This window comes from Strongylocentrotus purpuratus, unplaced genomic scaffold, assembly GCF_000002235.5.
Source record: "Strongylocentrotus purpuratus isolate Spur 01 unplaced genomic scaffold, Spur_5.0 spur5_scaffold_10, whole genome shotgun sequence".
NCBI classification, from domain to species: Eukaryota; Metazoa; Echinodermata; class Echinoidea; order Camarodonta; family Strongylocentrotidae; genus Strongylocentrotus; species Strongylocentrotus purpuratus.
The window spans coordinates 931,927-958,503 of NW_022145595.1; the positions used below are offsets into that span (position 1 = coordinate 931,927).

The following is a 26,577-nucleotide window of genomic DNA, read 5'->3' on the forward strand; positions in this document are numbered from 1 at the left end:
TGTTGTGGACAATATACCTCTCCTTCCAAAAGTTAGATATTACCTATGATACCCTAGCTAAACGCTTCCAGCAGATCATTATTTCCATTTGTTAATGTAGTTCACTTTATAAAACATACAGGTTGTGTATTATATATTTATAGATATACAAAGCACATTTTGCATATTTTGAAAAACAAAAGAGAACATTTATATAAACTAAGATTTACAATAGTACTGTTAATCTAGTCATATCACGTTGGTAAAGTATAATATGTGACTTAGTAGCTCAAAATAACCAGTAACTTGAAAAAGTCACAAATCTGACAATGGAACAAAATTAATAAATAATAATAATAATAATCTTTTTAAAGTCCACTCCAAATTTTATTTAGTTAAACCAAAAATGGAAATTCTTTTTGCCCAATTGATCGTGAGCCCGGCAGCCACTGAGCAGCGCCAGATCGACGTTGCTCTATCCCTTATTGTTGAACGCCAAACAAGGTAGCAGCAACTCGAGTCTTTTAACGTCTTTTGGTATGACGTAGCCGGGGTTCGAACCCACGACCTCCCGGTTGTGCGGCGGACGCTCTACTGACTGAGCCAACACACCGGTATAAAGTGAAAGTAATAAGTTTTTCTCTGAGGTGGGTTTATTGATTGATCTTAGTATGATGTGATATTTAATTGGTGAGGGTTTGAGTGAGGAATGATAGACATGTATATCATAGGAAAGCTAGAAATTGCTAGTTTCATATCATACACAACACAATAATATATACTCGTTGGTGACTTACTTTTCAGTTTTATTCAACAGATCACAAATAGCTTGAATGATTTCGCCAAAAGGTCATGCGAAGGATCCTATTAAAATTCTTTAATACTAAGCTTTCTAAACACCTTGTTAAACTTGAAGAGAAGATTGAGATCTGGTGAAGCTAGATGATGAGTTGTTTGTGAGCTTTTCCGTTCTTTGTATGTCAGTTCAGAAGAATATCATCATAGAAATGCTCCCGGATAAGGATTGCTCTTTAATGACCCACATTCAAAATATGGCAAGAAACTGCTGAAAAGGACCAAACTATCATGCCACATGTGTGTGTAGTCCCATATACCCATTGCTATGAGCAGTGAATATGATTTTCAGCAAGACTTGGTAAATTTCTTATTATTTGATGATTCCAAAACATTACAACATACACCAGATCTTATCTAAAACAGAAAAAATTGCAATTTCACAACTGCTGACATTCTCTTTTACGATATAATCACTTGATGAGGCCTCAACTTTGTCTTTAACATCATGTAATTCTTTGTTGAAGCCGGCTATGTAGATAGCGACCTTGAATAACATGCTCAGCTAGCTGTATCATGTTGAGGCAATTAATAGTGGCGTCATGGTGCACTATGTTGTTCCTGCTGTATCTCGTTCAGGCGTCCGTAGGCCTCGCTTTCAGCCATAACTTGAAATAAATCCATCTCTATAATGCCTTTCATTCAGTGTACACATAGCCATTAAACAAGTTTTAAAATTGTTTGATATTTCTTTGCTCTATTCTCTTGAAAAATCACCCTCTCCAACTCTGTTGAAACATGTTCATATTTCCTATTGTGATTCCAATATTTGAACCACTTATCTGGTTTCATAAATGTATTGTTTATATAAAACTATTGATTGATATTTTAAGGTATTCCTCAATATAATATTCATTAGATGCACATGAAGTGCTACTGTATGTGTAGGATTGTCTAGAAATTAAAAAGACATATAGCAAACTGTGTCATTTCTCTTTGTATTCTCTTCAGAATGGAAAGATAGTTTTAAACAAGGCTTTGAGGAAGGTATCTCTTTTTTTATATCAAATTGTAAAAATATATGGCTGAATATACCAACGTATTTGATTCATCACTACTGAGCCATTTTATATAATTAGTCTTGTACACTTACATGTTTTTGTTTTTTATGTATTTTATGAGGAATCTTTTCCTCTTGACTTGTGAAAAAATTGTTTATTGAATATGTGTAACTTGTGAATGTTAAAACTTATGACTAAAAATACAAACGACATATCAATCATGGCCAAGCTATTCTTACAATACCAAATCCTTCTATTAAAACAGACTTTATTTATGGATATTTATGAAAGAGGTTTTGAGGAGAATGATCTTATAAATTTGTTGCAAGTCATCTGATCTTCCTCTTGATTGATTCTGCATGTAAAGGAGAGGTTAAATATCATAAAGAAGGAGATAATGTTCATGACTGGCTGGAAATACTACAGACTAAGCTTCATCCCTGCCATTACCATCCAAACGCTCTATTTATAATATAAGCTTTGTTTGAGGCCCAGGATCATTATTCAAGAGATGTTTATGCTCATACATGGTCGCATTGATGAGACTATAGCATTGACAAACATCCTTGCCAAAACAATTCAAAGACCGTCTTCATACTATTGCTCTCACGCCCAGAATAACGATTAGAAGGATATCTAAGCTTAGACATGGGTATGTCCATGAGATACATAGCCAGAGCTAAGATAAATCACAGAAATAGTGCCTTTTGAGACACATTTTTGCTCAAAGCAGGCTTCTTGAAAGCTCATTTATTAATGCAAAATGAGATTTTAACATGATTGATTCTGTATTGAAAATAGAGGATAAAAGTACTTTAGAAGTTGATACAAATGTAAATAATTGGCTAGTAATGAGGCAGAATAAACTCTGTCCTTGCCGCTACCATTGAAAGGCTTTTATTCATTGGATTTGTCTTTTAAGCCGATAATTATGTTTTGAGAGATAAATAGTAAGCTTAGTATAAAGACTTGCACAAAAAAACTGTCAGGAATGCAAAATTGGCGATAGTTAGCGATCTTGTAGAATGGAAGGTTCTTATTTGACATATCTGAATGAAAATTTAGTTAATATTACTGATGTAAGCGTAATCATTGGAGTTTTTTCAGGTACTTACCAGCTCTGTATCCTAATAATATCCTAACCTTTTCATGAAAAAAACCCCAACAAATTTGTTCTGGACACATCTTTTTGTGCAAATACATTTAGCTAGTCCTAAAGACTCTTAATTGTATCACGTATCAGATCTCTGATTTCAAACACAAAAGTTGCATTTCAAACACAATTTTGCTGAAAATCAGGCTTTTAAAAATCAAATGAACACAACACCTCAAAATGATATCACAGTGCAATGTTAGTCTGCACTCTGCAGATCCACACATTTCTTCCTCAAAAATACTGTGCAGGGTCTGAATTAGTTTGCCTATAGACTAACACTTACATAGGGACAGAGCTATTTTTTTTGTTATAGCCTCGTTCAAAAATGAAACAAAAGTAACTTTTAACCTTAAAAGCTTAATTATGATGATAGTAGCTGGTGGCAGAGAATTTAAATAAAGTGTTATCAACATATGAACTCTAAAATGAAACAAAGTTCTTCAAAACAGTAAGATATCATGGCTTACCTATATTTCAGAATTAGGCTATACATTTAATTATTGCCATTGGTAGCCTTGCTCACAGGCATATATGTAGCATTTAATCAAGTTTGGCTTGTTTGTTCAAGTTCTTAGTATGAAGTCGTTAACCCTCATCTCAACTGACGTCATTTACGTCTGAGTATCAGGTTGTCGCAGAACGGGGGCATTCATAAGCTACATGTATGTCCACGCATTGCCCTTAGGAAAGGCAGACGTCATTCACAAGTGTTATCGTGTGTTGTGCTGGAAAGGAGAAGTATGGAATTGACGAAGCCTCCTTGTTGTTTTGATCATAATCCTGCCGTTTGCTTCAGCTTGCTTTAGCAAGTTGTAAATCTGTTCAATGAAATCCTAAACAATCAGATTAAAGAGCATCAGATGATTGTAAATCTTATATGGAAATCATGGCATTGAATCATCAGCTTTTCTGTAATTCCATCTACTGTTTTCATAATTCCTGTCTTTAACCCTTTGAAGTACTGTAGGTGATTAAACTGCCCAGATTTTGATATTGTATTTCATATTTTTGGACAAAAGACATGTCTTTCTTCTTGAAATCCAAAATAACAATATGGAACAATTATTCTTTGTGTCATAATGTACAGTAAATATTGATAGAATGATTAAAACCTTCTTTTCTAAAGTCTTTAACCCTTTCAAGTGCTGTAAATGTAGGTGATTGAACTCTCCAGGGAGTGGAGATTATGCATAAATTGTGTGCTGGCAAGCCTGAATCTGATGACCGGGGTAATAATATATCTGTAAAGCGCTTAGAGACATCGTTGATAAATTAAGCGCTATATAAAAGCTGAATATTGTTATGATTATGGTTGAAAATGACTACTACTACTATATCGTCGGATGAAAGAAGAGACTAAAGGGTTAAAGTGATTCGGTTTGCTTTTCGCCTCTAAGGCACAGGTGACACCAAACAGTTCATGAATAAAATGAATGCCAGATGGGTGCTGACTTTGTGTTAAAGCATATGAATGAATGACCTTCTTGCTCTCAAGTGATAACATACAATATCAGCTGCTGAGAGCCAGAAGGGCATTATAATGATAATACTCTGGATTTATAAAGCGCTTAATACAGATATTATTATTAGTCATAGGATTCATTCAGGCGCAATGTGCACCATCTCCACTCCCTGGAGAGTATTCCTACCACATGGTCACAAATGCTTCTGTCATCCTACCGGGTCCCCCTTTCTCTCTTGGGTATTGAGTGGCAAATGTAGATTGATGCCTTGCCAAAGGACATTAGTGCTGTGTCAGGGATCGAACCCACAACCTTTAACTTCAAGTCAAGTGCTTAAATCAGTTGACTACGACACTTCAACTATCATTTAACACAGAGCTTACACTCTTCTGGTTCTGAACAGATGATACAGACTTGTCTTATGTCTTTGTGTTTCTATGGTAACTGGCCTTTTGCCACTGGTTAGCATCCAAGAGGCGGGAATTCCCCTTTCTGAAGGAGAATTTAATTGCTTTGATTGAGAACACTTCATCGTGATAGATGCCAACAATACAAGGCCTTGCTCTGAGGCTAGACAGATCTCTCAAACAATGATTCTTATTCCATGTTGGTCGAGTGATGTAGGTCGGTGTCAATTTTCTAGAAGCCTTTCCAGGGCTTATCCTTTTTCCCCTGAAGAATTTCTTTTTCTTGAAGGGCGGTTTTAATTGCATCAGTACATGTATGATGATATGCACTCACATTCAGTTATAAAGCCACAGCTTCAAGATCGATATTAATCTTCTTTGTAATATGTGCCATGTTAAATGTTTAAGTGCCATGGGCGCTTTGATCAGCCCAATCTGGACACCATACTTGATATTATTTTAGTACGAAGAAACTTTTTCTCTGTTCTTAAAATTCAAAATTGGTTATTGAATTATGAATCAAGATGTAAAGGACTGTTTTTTAAATCAAATTAAGCAAAGGGAAATGAGTGAGATGATTGAAGCTTGTCTCCATAATCTTATTTCTTGTATATGTATGTTTGTAATGCTTGACAGAATTTTGTGGGCATTTTCTGTTCAAAATGTCCACAAGGTGCATTTAAATGGATTATTATTATTTCTTTATTGCAATCAAAACTTGAGGTTGGATTTCAAATAAAAATATAAATACAAACAATGAACATAAGGTCAAAACAATTGTTGAGTCTGATATATTACTACATGAACTACAATGTGCTACAATCAAATCATTAAATTATAAAATGAATTAGGGTAAGCTCATGAGTACAATGATTCATAACGGTTGTATATAACATCAGAATTAATTAGGGTATGTGGGTCTCTAATGTGAGCGGTTTATAATGAAATTGATATTAATAATGGATAAAAAATATTAAAAAACGGGTCACAAACATTACATAGATTCAGAATGGAGTTGTGAGTGATTGCTACGTGTATCGTCTGTTTAAAGACAGAAGGGCGTTAACTCGTATTGATTAAATAGACCCAGCACCTTCCCACCTCTCAACAGAGAGATGATCTGACCTTTACTCTGGGTTTTATTTGTTGGAGTACAAAGGCTTAGGGCTTTGGTTGCCATTTGATTTTAGTTTAGTTTTAATGGTTAGATTTAGATATATAGCAGCTGGTCCAGGATTGGAGATTGGGATTTGCAATTTTACCGACAGATATGTGTATAAAGGCTTAGGTCGTCAGTTGCCTTTGATTTGTGTTTAGGTTTTAATTGTTAGGTTTAGATATATAGCTGCTGGTTGGAGATTGGGACTTGGAATTTTACCGGAAGACAAACATGTTTGGTGTAATTCTAAAATGTTGCTCATTCATGATCTTTCTTTGTTTGAATGATATCTCTGTCACACTTACGTGAAAAACACCGGACTGGTATTCAACAGACCAAACAAACATTATATTACCCTAGATGGCCAAGATTCAGGTGGTTTGGACTCTGTTTGGAGTCTGTTTAGAGTTGGTTTAGAGTCGGTTTATAGTTGGTTTGGAGTCAGTTTGGGGTCAGTTTGGAGTCGGTTTATGGTTAGTTTGGAGTTGGTTTAGGGTTAGTTTGGAGTCGGTTTAGAGTCGGTTTGGAGTAGGTATAGAGTATTATTATTATTATTATTATTTATTCGGCAAAGGAAAACATTACATATCAGTGTACACAATACAAAATAAGACATAATTATCAACCATTGGAACGCCAGGGACAGAAAAAGTTAACTTAATTACTGTGGCATAAAGCCTCCTGTCCCAATTCCAATGGATGATTTACATAAAACAGAAATAAGAAGTTTAGCCTTGGGTTACCTTCAAAGTTGAAAAGTAATTAGGGCCTATTAAACAATTATAAGTGATGTAATTAAATGCAAGATGCGGTATCATTATTTCAGATACATTATATAATATTAATCAATTACAAACAAATGTATAGGCTAATTAACATTTGACACATTGAATAAGTGTAGGAGATGTTGCTGTATAGGGCAACATATTAAAATATAAAATAGCATATTAAATAGTCAGTTTAGAGTCGGTTTTGAGTCGGTATGGAGGTGGTATGGGGGGCCGATCCGATCAGATGAGATCGGATAATAAATTTTGATCGCCGATCAATAAAAATGACCGCCATCTTGGATTATAATGCATGCCTACATTATAATCCAAGATGGCGGCCCACATGTTTTGCCTCTTTTCTTAGACCAATATTATTAATTTGAAATCATGAAAAGTCACTAAATATCAACAAACAGTGTCTACAAAATAATCCCAGCTATCTATTTTTTTTAAAGCATTTGCTAGCCCAAGACTTGACAATTTTCGACATTAAAAAAAAAAATCAATAAATTTTGCCAATAATGATCGCAGGTGCGAGGGTGTCGCTCAGTTTGGAGTCGGTTTGGAGTTGGTTAAGAGTTGGTTGGGAGTTGGTTTGGAGTCGGTTTGGAGTTACTTTTGAGTAGGTTTGGGCTTGGTTTGTAGTCAGTTTGGGGTCAGTTTGGAGTCAGTTTAGAGTCGGTTTATAGTTTAGAGTGAATTTGGAGTCAGTGTGGGGTCGGTTTTGTGATGTAACTGAAGTGTACCTTTTCTTACAGTATCATTATTGGACACTCTTAGCAGCAGTGGGCATTTTTCTTTGACTTATTAAAAGTATGGCTGTTGTATATCACATGAACAGCACAATGTCATGTGAAGAGGCTAGGTGACATGACGTTCATAGAGAGGGCAGTTGATGTTTGATTGGTTACATGACTCTAATAGTCAGCTGAGAGCCAGAAGGATGTTAGCTCTATGTCAAACGATATGAATTAGCACCCTTCTAGCTCTCAGCGAACGGTGCTATCATACGTCTCAATTGATCCTATTGTATCTCTGGCTGTGTTCCGACCAGTCAGTTTACCGTAGTTACCTTCCTCCAGTCATTCATGAAGATGTTCATATAGAGGTGTTGTAGTCGTCGTGGTCGTCTATATCTTACATCACATACTCATGGTGAAAAAACACAATTCTAAAAGATATGTATGATCAATGAAATCTACAGTAGATGGTAAAATACTACAAATTGAAGAAAAGTGCCAAACAGACTTAATGGAAAATGATCAAAGTGAGATTGACAGATAGATATAAAAAGAGAGAGAGGGGGGAAGGGAGGGAGGGGAGAGAGAGAGAGGAGGGAGGGAGGGACAGAGAGAGGAGGGAGGGAGGGACAGAGAGAGAGAGAGAGAGAGAGAGGGTTAGAGTAAGGGAAAATAGTGTTTTGTTTTCTTAACAATACGCTTTGTTGCACCATATTAACATATTCATGTTGCATTTTGTTAGTGCTTATGACTTTCATCTCTGCTAAAAATTACAGGATATACCCAATAGTCGACTTGACATTTTAATGGTCCCAAAAAAGATCTTTCCATTGAAGTTTTTTGTGGATTATTGATTCCCCTTTGTGTCTGAATAATTTCAGTCCTGTTGTCCCAAAAGCAACTTTGAGCATTTTGTATGATTTGCATAAATCCAAATAACCACATGTATAGGCATATTCAACAGCCCAAGAAAACTTTAGCTAATCACCAACTGTGTTGTTGATCTTGTGCAATGAATCCTGTCATACAATATAATTCCTTGATATACCCTATTCATTGGCATGAGATGAACAGCACATTGGATTTGGATATGCAAATTATGCAAACTGCTGAAGCTTGCCACCTAGGGAAACAAAGATGATAATTGTTTTATCACCACTTACGATTACAAAGCAACAAAAACATTTCAACAGAAAAAAACTTTCTAGATTCGCTGTTGGTTGTATAGGAGTGTCAAATGGACTATGGCCTTATATTCTCACTTGCCCTCCTCTGATTTATCTACCTAATGTTTAGAATCTTCCATATTCCCTCTCAATCCATCTGGATATGATATTTGCCGGTCTCCATCTTTGCTCTCCTCTCAAACTCCATCTCTGCAACAGGAAACCAAACTCTGAATCAGCTGGGCCAGGCGTTTGGGAAGAATTTCCTTCCCTCACAACAGGCCGCATCTTTGTGGTGTATGTTATTCTAGTCTTTGTGTGGTGTTAGGAAGACTTGACTCAGGATCCCCATGTCTATTAATCGGGCCCATCAGGCCAACAATTGCCGCACCGCAGAGTCCGACGGCTCGCGCCTTGGCGCTGGAGCGCTGAGCGAGGAGGCTGTCCCTTTTCACACCCCGAGAAACACGTAACCCTTTTACATCCGTCAAATAGCCTGTTTAACCTTGGTGTGCCGGAAGATTAATGATCGAGATGAAATTGATTACTCAGCTTTGAGTAATAGTAATACTCTATATAGTTTACAGTAAGGCATCAGAATAACAGTAATTGGTCATAATGTACATGTATGTGTAATTACTCTTATACAATGCTTAAAGGTACTGTATATAATATTTTAACATGGTTTGAAAGTAATTTTGATTATTTAGTCAGATTGCAAATTACAATTGTTATTATAGTTTGTTTATATTGAAATTGTGTTCCCTTATTTGCAGAAGAAATCAAGTCATTCTAAGCTGTATGAATTCCTTGCACGTAGGATTCAATCTAAAATGTATAAAGTAAAGTTATTTGGAATATCTAATCATTTTTGTTATCAACCTAAGTTGATTTCTTTGCCTGAATGATGTTCAAAGTTTTTCTTAAAAATATACTGAGTAACTATTTACATGTTATATTCCCATATTCTTAAAAGGATTTGTTCTCAGTCTATGCGACATTATTTGGATTTAGATTGTCACATAGCATTCAGTTGATTGAAGTATAGTGTCATTATTAGCGATATACATGCATTCTCCTTTCTCCTAGAAACAAAATTCATGGGAAACTAAAACATCTTGAATATTCCAAACAAAATGGATGCAAAGTATTTGGCGTTGATTATAGTCCCGTAAATAAGATGTCGATGCAAAGGTTTAGATTACTGGTGATTCGGGTTATCCGAGTAGGATTTAGACCTGTTTGCTTACATGGAGGGGTGCTGAAATGTAAAGTAAACTGTTACGAGTAGGATAGATAGCCGGCCTTTTCTCGCATCATCAAAGTGTCATAAAACTATCTGAAATTCACCAATAGGGGAACTTTTTCGGACCATCTGCATTTATTTTTTTGGACTGATAATCTAATATCTAAGGGTGTATTAAAGATCTATGATATCTCTAAATTAGCGTCATTTTGGAATATACAAACTCTGTGATATCAATTCGAAAGATGATTTGGTCAAGCAGGTACCTGAGCCTCCTTAGGAACACCTCAAATAGGCCCTTAATATACTTTTTGAAAATTAAAAAAGGGTATGTTTTAAATTATGCATATTCTCATTCAGTGGTAAATACAGGTAGGAGGGGTAGATTGTGTGAGAAAATATTCTTTTTCTGCAAAAAATGTCCTTTTGTTAATACAGAAGTCATCATCATTTTTAAATATTTGCTTTCTAATATTTGCTTGCTTTCATGCAATCCCGACCTGCAAACATGCCCTCCTCTCGGCCCCCTCTTTCTTCTTTAAAATTCTGTTGTCCTTTGAAATTTATGAGGCTCCGTCATAAAAATGTGTAACTTCTGCTAGAAAACTGGTGACATTTAGAAGAGTCTGTGGGGGCACACATGCAAAGAGCAGCGATAAAGATTTTCACTAAATAATTGATGACTAAGAAGTGAACTAGTGTGTCTCATCCATATAGTCTTCTCCTCCAACTTGTCTTTCTCTTTTCCATCTCCTCTTCCTTTTGTTTCTTCTCCTTTGAATGGAGTGACCTTTGTTGCAAGTTGTGAATGGCTTTTGAATGTCAGCGGGTTTGCCCTTCATCACTTTGAGTTTGCTTTCACACGGAAACATGTTGGCAGCAAGTTTAAAGATATGTTCGTCGTTGGAGTACTGGTAATGCAATTGCATACTGAAGAAAAAATTGTCTCGAAAGGTTCATAATGATGTACATACAAAGAATTGTGAATCATTCGATTGAATGAATTTTACAGATATAACATATTGACAGAATCTGAAACATAACATACCATGAAAACCCCTACACACAGATATATGTGATATGGGACTACACAGTACATACACACACATGTGGCATCAAAGTTGGTCCAGATTTATTTTAAAACAATATCTCTGCCCTATGTGGAATATACAGGCATTTCAGGGGAAATCCTTATATTTCACATTGGAATATAAGGAGTTAAATTATTTTTCAACTTTATCACAATTCAAAATTCTTTTGAACATTTACATTACTTGAATATGAGCAAGTCCTTTGTTGTGCTCAGTTGCCATTTATTTACAGGTAAAAAAGAGGCGGCTTTTTTGCAGCGGTTTACTGCGCCATATCTGAACAAGCCTTTAAAAGGCAACTATATCTTAATAATCCTTGCTTTCTAACAAATGGACTATGATTCATTAAGTCACCCAATAATCTGTCACATTTGTCATATCTAATTGGTCAGCTTTGTTATACAATTTGACAAATAAGTGCCATAATTCAAATGCCTGTATGGCTCTGTTAATTCATGACTAACACGGTTGACCTCGCTATCGTCCAAATCTTGTTTACACTTTCACATCAATCTTTAAATCTCTTGCATCAAACCACATCCACTGTTCAGAGTAAGAAGGCATTAACTCATATACTTTCATACATTGTTAATGCCCTTCTAGCTCTATGCAGATTACACAAATACATGTGAACATGAGAACATTTAGATTCATTTTCACAATGAATGGAAATCTTCTCTGTGATGCCCTTGCACATTCTGCAACTAGAAGCATTTTAGTTTTATCCAAAACAGATGCCTACCTTGTCAAGTAAATCACACATAAAATGAATCAATCTAAACATTCGCTCCCAATGTTTACGTTATTGAATTAATCTCACAAATGCAAACGATCCCATCCCCAAAACATTTGTTTAACAGTATGATCCTGAAAAAATGTGTGGCAATAATTTAACGGTGTACTTTCTGTGTGATGATTTAATGTTGTACTTTCTTAGTGTGAACTTTCTTGTTCTCATTCACACACACACTGAGCTAAGGTTGTTCTTTATTAAAAGGTACTTTCTCCCTCTGCAGGCCCCCAAATCTTGCATTTCATCATCATAATAATAATGTTTATAATAATAAAAATAAAAATAAAAATATTGATAATTAAAATGATAATAATGATAATGATAATAATGATAATAGTAATAATAATAATAATAAAAATGGTAATGATAATGATAACAATAAGACAATAATAACAACAGCACCAACAACAACAATAATGGTAGTGGTTCCATATATAGCGCTTTACCATTAACCCCGGTCAATGGAGTCAAGTACTATTGTGTTCATTACTCTAGTGCCCATTCTCCATTCCCTGGGGAACATTCCAGTGGCCTTTTTTACAGGCCTGCACGTACATGCTAATCCAACTACTTCATCATTACAAAGGTATTCTGAAGACAATCTTGTTTGAGAAGTCTTCTCCATATTTAGAACCTGAAGCAAGATATGTGTGGATGGAAGCTTAGGCTTGTCACAAATATTATTTGCTTATAGTGTGCCAAGTGAAACACTTTAATTCATTAATGATTTTGTAAATCATCTTAAAATGTCTATGATGAATAGTAGAATACAAAAAATTTCAATTTCTAAAAATGGAATTTCTGATGCTATTTACCAAAACAAAAGTTTTCTAAAAGACCATTGATAGTAAACAAATATTGGTGGGATTTTTGTAAACTTGTGATTACTCTTTAAGGTAGTTTTTAGTTATTCAAATAAGATTAATTTATATTTCTTTCCTTTTCTTTCCATCTCCAGGTATTTGCCCAGTATCTCCAGTTCTGTGGAATCGGTATCAACAATGCCAGGCTTTACGAGAGGGCAACATTAGAAATTAGGAGAAATCAGGTACTTACATTATAATTCTGTTTTTAAGAAACATTTGCTAGGATACCATATCATTTTCAAGTGTAGAAGTGGTAGAAATAAAGTTTCACTTAAGCCCACTGTACAATCTGATTTTATATTGATGAAGGTTCTAGTAATTTGTTGTCTCAAGTTAGGCACAAACAAAATGCTAAATCTTACACGTTTAGTTTCCCAGCTGCTTATATCATACTTTCATACTGAGATTCCCTTAAAATTTTACTTGAAATGTACATTTATGAAATTCAAAATTTTCTCATTATGTTAATACTGAACAAAACTGTCTGCTTTTCTTATATTCTTGCATTTATTTTAGTACATATATCTGATAATGTGTTGTTCTCTTTTTGATCAATGAACATGATGACAGGTTAGCCTGGTTCTAAACAAGATATTCGATTCAGTCCACTACTACTTTCTTAACCCACATCAGCATCGAGTATCATATCATTGATCCCATATCATCTCTTCATAGCCAGAAGGGTGTTAACTCTGTGTTTGTATACAAGTTAATGCCCTTCTGGCTCCAAACAGACAATATGAAGTGTAACATTTCCAAATAACCTCAACAAATCCCTGGCCTTCTCACACTAATAATTGAGAAGAAAAAATCTATAGATGGAGAGAGCTTGGGTGCAAAGAACAATCATGATACCCTATTCTGCTTGTATCGCTGGCATTCTCACTCTGACGTTCAAATGAGTTTTTCATTACGTACATCGAGGAAGGCATTAATTTCTTTCTGTTCTATAGACGTCTATTGAACATAGCTAGGAGCTTTGAGACGTAGAGCATCTAATCAATTTCCTGATCAATAGTTGTGCACTATGCAGACCTAGGAGCTAGCTCTTTGAATGAGGATTTGTCGAAAGGGGGGGGGGGGGGTAGTTGTGCGTTTGGAGAAAATTGATATGAAGTTGTGCCCCTAAGGTTTATACAATGACTCATTATGTGGGGAGATTATTAGTGTAGCATTATTGCCCAGGATGAGGCTTGGTAAAAAATGATATAGGCTCAGCTCAACCAATTTCCTTTTTGTGAATTATACCCTGTGTACTGTAATACCTCAGACCAAAAGGCCGACACCCAACCGACACCAGACAGACACCCGACCGAACCAGACCGACACCAGACCGACTACAGATCAAACAAAAAATCACTTTATCCCCAATGGCCCAAAATTGGTCAGTTTAGAGTCGCTTTGGAAACATTGTAGAGTGACTGAGGTGTTAGTTTTCTGGTAAAAGTTCAGGGCCCCGTTTTATAAAACAGTGGTCCCATATCAAATAGCATGAGAGTAATCATTACAGGAATATAGAAAATGTTCTCATTCCATTTCAATTTATTTTCTATCACTCAGTCTCATACCAGGTTCTATTTTGTTTGAGGACTTGAGCACGCTGTTTGCTTGTATGAATGACCTTGTCCTTGCCAACATGTTACCAGTACTAATAATTTTTGCACACTTTAACTTTTACACTTACACTTTGAAATAAATGCAATATCACTTAAGTAGTAGTGACAGGTGTAAAAAGAAACGTCTAATTACTTACAATAATTTTTCTCCCTCACTGTCTCACCAGGTCCTATTAGACCTAGCAAAGACCCTGTTTGAGAAGCAGGATACATACATCCCTTGCCTCTACTCTTCTGGCAATTTTTTTTCTTCTAAAATATTTTGTTGTATTCTTCTCTTAAAAAACAAACAGATATCACAAAAATTTTAATTTCATTTTCGTACTGTTGTTTTGTATTCACTGTTTTCTTGATTTTTTCTTTTCTGAATAAATGATAACAATAGCGAGAAGAATCACATTTATACAAAGAAATTTGTGATTCATTTCAATCATTTATTCTTTCACAGGTTCTACTGGAGCTAGCCAAGACGCTGTTTGAAGAGCAGAGTACGCTCTCCAGCATCGTGAGACGCATCATGGAGCTTCTTCTATCACTACTACGGTGTGAACGCTGTTCCATTCTTATGGTAGACGAGTCGTCAAAGGTAGGTAGACATGAACACACCCCTAGAAATAGACCCACACATGAAAATGAAATGAAAGCTAAGGAAGGCTTGTACTTTTTGTAGTATGTTTTTTTATATATGTAAAAGTAATGGCTAATGGTGCTTGATGCATATTATAGCTGAGTCTAGGATGTATAAGTAGGATGGTTACATACTAACACTTTGTTTGAGTTAAATGAAAGCTCATGAATATTATTAATTATTTCTTTATAGAAATATATTGAAAGGATCCTCATAAAAATGACAGATTAAAGGTATTACAAAGTTTTGGTATGGGGTCATGAATTTGGTTCAAATTAACATATTGGAAGCATATGCGTTCCTACAATATTCATTGATCGTTGTCCCTGTTGAAATCGAGTCTAAAGTTATGAAATTATAAATAATAAACTCTTTATGTTGTATAGCTCCCTCTCAAGGCCAAGATATCAATTTAGCTATGAAACAATGTTTCTTGACTAAAATCGACCGATCAGCTATTCCCGTTTGGAAATTATATATCACAACTACATATTCTGAGATTTTCATGGTCGCAGCTACCATTGTACGGCCATAGGCGCTATTTGAAATTTATCAAAATTTACAGGGAGCACCGGTAAATTGTTATATTCAATTTTTCTTGAAAACAGAAGTGTTTTAGGGGTTAATTTTGTTAGTGCTTATAAGACATCCACAGGGGCATCAAAATATATCAAAATTGTAAAGATTCACTATCCACCCAATTTTCAAAATTTCCCAAAACTTTGTATTACCTTTAAGGTGGATATGATTGAAATCAATTCATTGGAATACCAGGCTACTTCAACTGAATACTTCTAACTATATATATAGTCACAATGTTATTGTTTACCTATCACCGCACTTGATGCTATGCGCTGTAAGTACCTATAAGTCCATGGGTATTTAGAGAAGTCTGACAAACACTTTCTAGTACAGATGATGCTTATGAGACCCGCCCACTTTTGCAATGTTCCAAGTCAAGTTTAGCTCTGTAACCCTAGCCTTCTTCAAGGTGTGCAATGATTTTCCCAATTTTAATGTAACTGTATTGTCACTCCTATGGGTATGACAAAACTGTTGTCCAGAGTCTGGACCAGGTAGACTAATATATTCTTCTTTTTTATTGAATAAGTTGACCTAATCAAGGCTCATTTCAACTCAGTTTTAGTGATCCGCAGTGAAAATGAACTCTACCTTGAAACAAGCAACAGCAGTGCCTTCGCTGTACTTGCCTTGGAACATCTTGAGGGTGGGCAGGTTGCAGTAGGTCGTTGGATTATGAAGCTTGCGTTACTGTAAAAGTAGAAATATTTTCGGTACCTTCATTTTTCGCTGATTTCGGGCTAAGATCAGTAAGCGCGAATTTTAGAACTCGTAAAAATAAAAGCACGACTTTTTATGGGTGTTTTGAACGGGCTGAAATGTGTGCAACGCGAATGTAAGAACCAGCTAATATGTTTTGGGGTCGCTCAGTGCGAAAAATTAATTGCGCAAAAATAACAGCGTTTACAGTATATGAATCATAGAAAGGGGAGGGGGTGGTAAGGAACCTAGGTACAACATGACTTTAGGAATCCTGCCAGCTCTCTCAGACTGAGGGGTGTTGGAGCATAAGAATTTTCCTGACTTTCTTGTTTCATTTTAATAGCTCTCAATGGCTTTTTTAGTCTTTTGCTACATTGTTTGCCAGATAATAAATAGATGAATAATTAATGTCATAATATGGCACTATGGGGGGGGGGGGGGGGGGGGGGGGGGGGGCTAGACAAATTAAACCAGAAACAGTATGATTTGTATCTAGTTGATTTTCTTAGTGTTGGGGGCATGGGTGGATCAACATGTGTGCGCTTGTAAAATGGCGCCTGGCTCGTATACTCCCAATCGAGTGGAGTGTGTGCACTTTCATATGTGGATAATTACTAAGGTAGTAACAGAATCCAATGGCCAGGGTAATACTAATTATAATGTAAAGAGCTTAGAAACATAGTATTAAGAACGGGCTACGTGACTATCATTATATATTTTTTTGTAGCTCTGATCTGTTCTATGAGATTTATTTGTCAATATCACCAGACCTCAAAGATTACCTTTAACAGGGAAAGAAGAGAGAGACAGAGAGAGACAGAGAGAGAGGTAACTTCTCAAGGGAGAATGAAATGACATAGATCTTTATTTCAGGCTGTCCTGGGACTTAATCTGATCTTCAGACTATTCATGGTGTCACAATTATTTTCCCTACTTTATTATAATTACAAAAGATTTGCCCCTAAAAGCAGTCTTTATATGTCACCCTTTATCACATTCAAGGCTGTAGGAAGCAAACCCTTATACAATCCTTACAACAGTAGGTATACATAGACTCTCTCTGGAGCTAGAAGGGAGATATTTTGTATATTAATACTGGCTGTGAACAGATGAGACCATGTTTTGGCTATGAGAAGATCTGATTTAAAAAAAAAAAAATGGTACTTAGGGCATGCCAACTGGGATGTTCTTGGGTGCTGGGAGAGGAGGGAGGAGGGGGGGGGGGGGGGGATATACCCCCTCTAAATTGCCTATTGCTCCAGATGGTGGCGTAGTTTGGATAAACTAGCAAATAATAGGTAGATACATTGATTTATTGTGGTAAATGTAGTTGTCCAGATTTGGAAGGAAACAATTGATGTGTAGTTGCTATGGTTGTGATGATGATGATGATGATGATGATGATGATGATGATGATGATGATGATGATGATGATGATGATGATGATGATAATGATGACAGTGGTGGTGATGATGATGATATTGGTGGTGGTGATGATGATGATGAGGATGATAATGGTGATGATGGTGATGATGATGATGACAATGATGGTGGTGGTGATGATGATGATAACTTCAGTGTAGATGATGACGATGATGGTGGAAAAGATCTTGATTAAAGTTATACAGATAGACAAGGAAGGTTTTTGTTTATAATTGCATCTCATTACAAATCAAATTTTAAACAGTAACAAGGAAGGCCTTTTGAACTGATGGGTAAAAGGTTCAATGAAGTCTTTGAGAATGATGCAATTAACAGCAATTCTAAAGCTGGAAATGTTCAGGAGACTATTTCAAAAGACAAATCTGTTTTTTTTTAATTTCAATCCAGTAAAGACTATATATACATGTAGATAGGTGCATGGAGGAATATATTCTCTTTAAAGTCTCAAAATAGTACATTAAAAAAAATGTCAATGAGTTAACTGGCATAACATCATTTAGATCTAATAAATGTAATTTTAAGATTTCCTTGTTTTAACTATCACAATATTAAACCATTTTTTGGTACTACATGGTGCTCTTAAGTAACTGTCAACTAACTTATAAGTATAACCAAAGAGATATTGAAACTGATGTCCATTTTCTCGCCAGTAGAGACAATTATTTTGATGAGAGGCCATCAATTCCAATTTATAAGCTGAAATTTTATCATCAAAAAAAAATATCTTGAGGAAGATCAATTCTTATCAAATGCCATGAATTGAATGCATGCCTCATAGTTGATGAATTTTACCCTTTATGAATATATGAGCCTGTTTTACTTTTGAAATGTCATTGTGATGTGATTATTATTTTTATTTTGGCTGTGCTGATATAATTTTGTGTTATTATGCAAGTGATATTTTCATACATGTTAAAGTTTGTCTCATTCAAAAAGTGAAAATGACATTTTGGGCTTTTTCTAATTGAAAATGGGCAGTGAACATTGTTGATGTTTGAAACTATTATTTTGCATGATGTCCCATTTTCCCATCAGATTTGATTTGATTAAGAGTGTCAGGTTATGCATTGTTCATTCATGAACAGGATGTCGGACATCAAGTATAGTTTTCAGAAATATCAGGGACATTTTGTTGGGGTTAAAAATCAATACTGACAGTAAAACAAGAATTTCCTTTTCAAAAGTAGATAAAGATAAATGATACGCAAAAGGAAATGGTAACACAAGCCACCCTGTCAGCTATTTTCTTTGATAGAATGCAAAATAAAGTTTCACAATTTGTTTTGTCTGTTTGGAGCCAGAACAGCTTTACCTTGTATACTTCAAAACAGATTAATGCCCTTCTAGCTCTTAAAAGATGATATGCTTGTTTGGTTTTTCCTTTGATGGGGAGGGGAGGGGGGGGGGGGGTTGCGTTTCAAAATTATTAGTGCATGCTTCGATGACATATCATGTTAACCAAGCATTTTTTTACCCTATCCATTTTTGTTTTCTGAATGTGACTTGTTGCTTTCCCCCCTCCGCCACTCTAAGGTACACATGCCGCAAATAGGAATGGAAGCGGAAACGAAGGATTGGGTAAGTTACCCCCATTTTAAAAAGAAAGAAGAGAAGAAAAAAAGAAACCCTTTTATAATTCCTCTGCATCCTGATATTTTCTTTGGAATTATTTATTTCTTCTCTGGCCTCGCCTAACCCGTAATGCTTCTTGCAACCCCCCCCCCCCCCCCCGACATCCTAATGAAAACATGCAATCGCTAGAAGGATAAGAGTTGCTGCCCCTTGAAAGTCTGTGCTTGAGGTTTGCGGCATGGAGTTGCCAATTCATTGAGTTTTGTTAAAACAATGATTTCTTATCGAAGATGTCACTAAGGAAACATTGCTTGTAAGCAAAACATTGAATATAGGTCTAATTGTACAATGCACATCAACTACAAGTTAAAACTTAAAATGCTGGAAATTGTAATTGAGGGACTAGAACTGGGACTAAGGGTGCGGCACATTGGGACCCACTTCTAGTGATCTAAGAATATAATTTTGTGAGCATCCTTGTAGACTTAAAATTTAAACAAATCCTTAAAAACTTCTTAACCATCAACCTGTGCATTGTGACCTATTTTGATCTAGAAAATCCACCTCCTAAAGTGTACCCTTGCCCCCCCCCCCCTCATCCCCTTCCCCCTCCCCCTCCAGCAAATACCCAATTTTACCTAGACTTGTGCTATAAATTGCTTTTGATAATTTTTATCAAGAACATTTTTGAAGTTTACTTGCATTTTGACTTGTATTAGTCCTTACTTGCTATTCCACCTTTTTAAAAAAATCAATGCCTTGATGATGCAATCTTAATATTTTAAGACCACACTTAATTCCAAGGTATCCTTGAGCATTTTGATTGTTCCTTTATTTTTGTCTTTGAACTATACCTGTGCATCTTGGTTGGCTTGCATTTCCACCCTGACCTTCCTTCCATTTCATTTTGATTTTATGATATAAATGTCATTTTATGAATAATATTGATGATTTTCTTCAATTAGTAAAGGTGTTTCATTGGCCATCTTAAAAGAATGATATTGTTATTAATTAGTAATACATCTTGACTTTCTATGTAGAGCTTACTCTGTATCCACTTGAAATAGACTCTCTTTCTTTTAATTCTTGCACAATGTTATGTAGAGATTATCTCACCACGCTTGTCGATACCGCTCTACAAGTTTGCCAAAGGTTTATTCCACCATAACAAAAAAGTATGCATGCAGATTCTTGTTAATGATAGAGATGGAATTAAGTTGAGTGACTTTATTGAAGCTTCGTCTCTATCTCAAATCCCATCAGTGAAAGTTCCATAGATTTGTGGTGGAAAGTAGGAAAGTGAAAAAAGGGAAAGTGAAAAAAGGAAAAGTAGACAATTGATTTTGGTAATTCTGAATGCTACCTGAGACTGAGTAAGGCTAAGTTTGTAGACATTGTGATAACACTGTTTTAGTCAAGAATAGCAACATTTGGCACCCCATTAGTCTTGTGCTAACATACTTTTCCATATCGTGAGTTTAAAGGGTTAAATTAGGGTCTGGTTAGGGTAAGGTTAGCTTTAGGTTACTTTGTGGATAGGGCTACCCTAAACCTACATGTAATTCATAGCATCAGTCAGCAAATGATATGGAATAATAGTGGGTAGGTGTAACATGGTGTAATCACAAAAACATGATCCTTATGTTCTGCAATCTACCAATCTACATTTCATTTCAGTTTGTTATTTATACAATTTTCTTATTGTTTGTGGAAATTACAGATCATTCAAATATGCATGATATGACTGTCTTTCTTTACATAAAGCTGACTTACCACAAATTAATATTTTGAACTCTTAAATTCTTCTTGTTATATTTTTGTCACTATCTGTTAATATATCAGATTACATAGCCCAAAGTTCCGGAGGTATTGCAAGTATAGTGGTTTTGAGAGTGTGTAGAACCATAGAGCCCCTTTCTGCCCCCAGCTTAAAACATTCTTATTGTCTGTCAGATCTCAAGTCCTACTTGACAAAGTGAATATCTTTCTTTTCATAATAGGTAGAACAGAAAATCAATGAATAGATTGGGCTATTTTAAAAGGTTCCTTTCAGATCTATGTGATCTATCAAAAACAGATTAAAGTCTGTTAATATCTGTTTATTTACTCAGCTAGAAAGACCCATTCTTTATTGTGGGAGTATGCAACATAGGCATGCAAATTGGTTCCATTCAGTAGCCTAGAAAAAGTTACATTGTGGGACGGGAACCACATGAATGGAGACACTTTAAAGGGAAATCCCACCTTTATAGCAAACTACTCTAGATGAAAGCAGATCTGTTAGAGATGTGGACTGGTCAAAGTTTGAATGGAATCGTAAAAAAATGAGAAAGTTATGCATATGTGAAAGTTGTAATTTTTTCTAGCAGTGTTAAAGGTAAAGACCAGTTATGGTCATGCGATTGCATTGTGAAAGAAACGTTGTGGAATCGATCAGAAAAGGTTGATCATCTAGCATTTAGCATCTGCAAGGTTCTGGAATCATCAAAATGATAAGAAATTTGGCCCATTATTCGTAAAGTTACAAGCACTATACACAGAAAGATGTATATGGGACTACCCTATATCTCTCACAGACCATGAGAGAAACAAATTTACCAAATATATGAATTAGTAGGCAGATTCCCGGCAAATTTTGTATCATCATGTATTAGTCAAAACACATTCTTTCACATGATTGGTAATGAGAGCTTCCATTTCATTTTTTGAAATTGGGGCGTTTCCAATACTGGTCTTTACCTTTAAATGCAGCTACTGGGAGGAATTCAAAAGGAAATCAAAAGCAGACTAGAATGTATCATTTCAGATCAAATAGATAATGAATTATTAATAAAGGTTGGAACCGTGGAAGTCATGGTGAATTGGTTACATTAGAAGAATTAATGATGCCTATGTTTAGAGATGGATTGTAATACTCATATACTAGTTTTACACAGAGTTAACTTTGTGAGTGGCTCTCAACTGACATTAGGAGAGAAATGCACAGTTAAGTTTGCATGAGAGGAAAAGAGGGACAAAGAGAGAAAAAGAAACAGACAGACAGAGGGAGAGAGAGAGAGAGAGAGAGACAGTGAGAGGATGGGGGAGGCTGGAAGCAAAGAGACTATAACATGAATATTATAAGTTTTGTTTATCCCATTAAAGTGAAAATTGGTGGGATGAGAGAGAGAGAGAGACAGACAGACAGATAGACAGAGAGAGAGAGACAGACAGACAGATAGACAGAGAGAGAGACAGAGAGACAGACAGACAGACAGAGCCAAAGACAGAGCCAAAGACAGACAGGCAGATTCTCAAATAGATAGATAGAGAGAGAGAGAGAAAGAGAGAGAGAGAGAGACAGACAGACAGATAGACACACAGAGAGAGAGACAGACAGACAGATAGACAGAGAGAGAGAGAGAGACAGAGAGAAAGACAGAGCCAAAGACAGACAGGCAGATTCTCAAATAGATAGATAGAGAGAGAGAAAGAGAGAGAGAGTGAGAGAGAGTGAGAGAAAGAGGGAGACATAGATGGAGAGTGAGAGAGAGGGAGGGGAAAGGTAGAGTATGATAAAGCACATATGCAATAACAGAATCTGATTAAAAGCTCTAATCATCCATCCATCATTGAAGAACTGTCACCATCACATTAGATTTGGATTGAACAATTAGTCATTATTGATTCAAAAGGGGGAAAAGATCAATTAAATCAATAGTAGAAAATGAGAGGGGCGTAAAGTGAAGATGTCAAAAGGGAAGATTGGCTTGGTTCCAGGATAGTCTCACACCTAGTCTATTGTTCTGTTTTAGCTTTTGTTACTTTGAAGTGGTTCAGGCTTGAAGAGAGAGAGGTATGTTTCACTCCTTAGATTCTCTTCAACCTGTTACCATCAAATGTTATAAACTTTTCAAATTTCTTTTTTATTCATTCAACAAGAAAATGATCTTTGAATGGTTAATACATAAATCATTTTGGCAGATCTGATTTTATTTTTATTTTATTTTATTAAATAAATTTGTTTAAGTTTGTGTTTCTGTTATTTGGATAATTCATCCATCATTACAGATAATAGTAATATTTCGTACAGTATTAGCCATATATCCAAATCATCCTGTCATATCTCTCTTGAAAATAAACTTTATGCAAATGAATTAATGTTTTTTGGTATTTCAGTCAATATGAGCAGTGGTAGAGACCCCCTTGCTCCCCATATTGCTTTACTATGGTATACACTGATGCATCCACCTAGACAAATAAAATAAATACACAGTACTGTACATTAATTTTGCCCCCCCCCCCCATATTCCCCTCCCTCCCAGCAAAGAATCATGGATCCACCTATAACAAGATTCTGACAGTATTCTTTTTATCTATAGTTGTATAATTGTACACTAACATGTTATATAAAGGAGTATAAACATGTAAAATATACAAATGGTTATCATTTCATAGATTAATAACTGACACCTCAAAAAGGAGAAAAGTACGTGGTGACACTCCCTCCCTCCACTTCTTCTTGTCTTGAGCAACCTTCTTATTTAGACCAACTATACTGCTTTCTTTCTTCACCATACCTTTCCATCAAATCTTTGACCTTCCTTTCCCTATATCTAATCATAATCTTGTATCAGGTCTTTTTACAACTTTGTTGTTCTTGCCATTTTGTTTGACTTCATACCAACACAAGTTATCTATTTTGAGGAAGAAACTGTCAGGTGTCTACAGTAAGACATTTATAAATACAACATGCATTTACTTAACGCTCCTTAGTGTTTAAAATACCTTGATACCTAATTTTGGAACGCTCAGAAGTATATTTTGGAGCAGGATCCAGATGGGATACCTGTACGTACGTCAAACCGTGCTCGGTTAAGACGTGATTACGACAACTAATCAAATATGGATGATGTCATAAGGTCGGGTTACCATAATCATTTGAGATTCCATGTAGGTTTCGTTTCAGACTCTCTATCTATATTTTCAAATAGCGATTCATGCTCCAAATGGTTAACTCGAAAAATATGTGAACGGTGTTCTAACAAAATGTGCTTTGTGGATAATTTCTTTGCATTCAATATCCAACTCTAACCCAAACTCTTTAATTCATTCATGGATACAACATTACATCTACCCCTTGGCTTACCCAAAGCAGATAAACTCCAGTTCTGGTTTAAAAAAAAAATTAGTTCTCACAGAATCAAACGAAACTTACACTGAATGTTCAAGATTACAAATAAATGACATGTGCCAAACAATTTTGGAAGAAATTGTATACTGGCTGAGTAATGAGCATAGAAAGACAAGGAAATCAAGGTAGAACTAGCCCCAACACCATGTGTGTTGTCCCATATATAGCTTCCTGTGTACAGTGCTTGTTACTTTACCAAGACTCGGCCAAATTTATTACGATTTTGATGACTCCAGAACCTTGCAGTTCACACCAATACTTACATGCTACATGATCAACTGTTTCTGATCGATTCCACACCTTTACTTTCACAATGCAATCGCATGACCAGAACTGATCTTTATCTTTAAACTTGACCTTACACCCTTAATCTGAGCCGTTAACCAGTTAACCTGGAGTCACATTTATGGCCAGAGCTTATGTATAATTACCTGGACAAAGAGGTGGACACACCGGGCGCAATGGTTTGAGGTGTCCTGTGTTCCTCAGTCAAACTGGTGATGGTGTTGATGGTGGCAGTATTCTGGTTCTGGTTGAGTTTCATGACCTTCAATCTAGAGCTCACAAGTTTGAATCCCAGTTCGGTATTAATGTCTTGTGGCAAGACATTGATTTACATTTGCCACTCTTTGCCCAGGTGTAGGAAATGGGTACCTGGTAGGAAGAATATATTCCTTGAAAGCAAGAGTCCAGTAATGGCAGATGTGCGTAAAGCTGAGGTACTATTTCTTGAGCACTAGGATCATGCCTGTCTTGCATGAAAGACATGAATGTTTACAGTGACAGTTCCTGGGGGGGGGGGGGTGGGGGAGGGTGGGGGGACATCGGGCACATGCCCTCTTGCGATACCAAATTTGGCATATTGTAAGTATACACATAAACTCCATTTTGTGCTATTGTGCACCACGCACAAATTTCAGCCTAAACAGGGCATACAAATGAAAATAAAATAACATCCAAATGTAAATGTTATTTTATTTTCATTTGTATGCCCTGTTTACACTGAATTTGTTTGGCCTGTCTGAGAATTTGTAACTTGTGCTCCCCCCCCCCCCAAACAAAAATATTAAAAAAAATCAATGATCTGACCTTGGCTTTATGAGAACTCAACATAATAACCGACTGAAATAAATATTCATAATGCACTTAGAGTCTTGTAGACAGGCTAGGTTGTATGTGAGATTTATAAGGCAAATAAGAGTCTTGAAGCCAGGCTAGGTTGTATGTTGGAGATGCTTATCAGAGCAGAGATGGGAGTGTTCCTCGTCATCGTGATCACAGACGATGGGAGACATCTTGTGTTGTTTGCTCCTTGCGTCTTGTCTTGTTGTTCCATGGGGGTGTTTCGGCTGAGTTGTTCCATCCCCCCCCCGAGTCCTGGGATTCATCCACACAGCAGGAGGGAGGTATGGGACACATGCCATGCAAATCTCTCTCATGCAGGATGTGTTCATACACAGACATTCTTCTCCTACCTGTATTCATTGTTTTTTTCTTCAAATCCACCCACCACAATGATGTAATTTTCTTTGTTGCTTGCTGGTTGCATCTTATTACCCTTGGCATTGTTTTCCACCTGCCTTTAATAATGATGAAAATAATAATAAAAACGGTGCTTATAAAGCACTTTCCACCAAAGTCTCTAAGCGCCATATAACAAACAAAATACAATGATAAACAATTACATATTAAACAAAAATTACAAATGACCTACAAATTACAATATGAAACATACATCAATGTGAACATAGTGAGTTAATCATCAAAAGCAATATTTGAATAAATTTACATATCATTTTTTAATTTATTGAACTTCCTTATGTAAGTTGCTATGTCACCAAAGTTTCAGACAAGCTTTAATTCAATCAATTTTTCTAAGTACAACCAAATAGTAGGGGATCATAAAGAACCCCTTAAATATCTTGATTATTGCTTTGAGCATGTAGCCTCATAGTGATATTTTTTGTGTCCTTTTCATTAAGTTTCTATATCATTTGTCATGGTGTCATATTCCTGTTCCATTTGCCCAAATTGTTGCTATATTGGGCAAACCTTGTAGCAAAGAAAAGGTCTTACTTATCAGTTGCTCTTGTGTAGATTTCATTGTTGTTTGTTAGCACACATTTTTGTACGAGCAATGTCCTAAAATCATCTAAATAATTCATTTTT

The 26,577-nt window shown here is 35.8% G+C and overlaps 1 protein-coding gene across 1 annotated transcript in view; it reads left to right on the forward strand.

Annotated features, from left to right (window-relative positions):
* The window catches only part of LOC115921812 (dual 3',5'-cyclic-AMP and -GMP phosphodiesterase 11-like), a 38,220-nt gene extending 18,850 nt beyond the window's left edge, over nt 1-19,370 (forward strand). Inside the window, exons 3-5 of the mRNA XM_030980032.1 lie at nt 12,785-12,874; nt 14,757-14,894; nt 19,197-19,370. Coding sequence (XP_030835892.1) covers nt 12,785-12,874; nt 14,757-14,894; nt 19,197-19,358 — 390 coding nt within the window. The 3' untranslated portion in view covers nt 19,359-19,370. The remainder of the gene's footprint in view (nt 1-12,784; nt 12,875-14,756; nt 14,895-19,196) is intronic.
* Nucleotides 19,371-26,577: the final 7,207 nt, after the last annotated feature.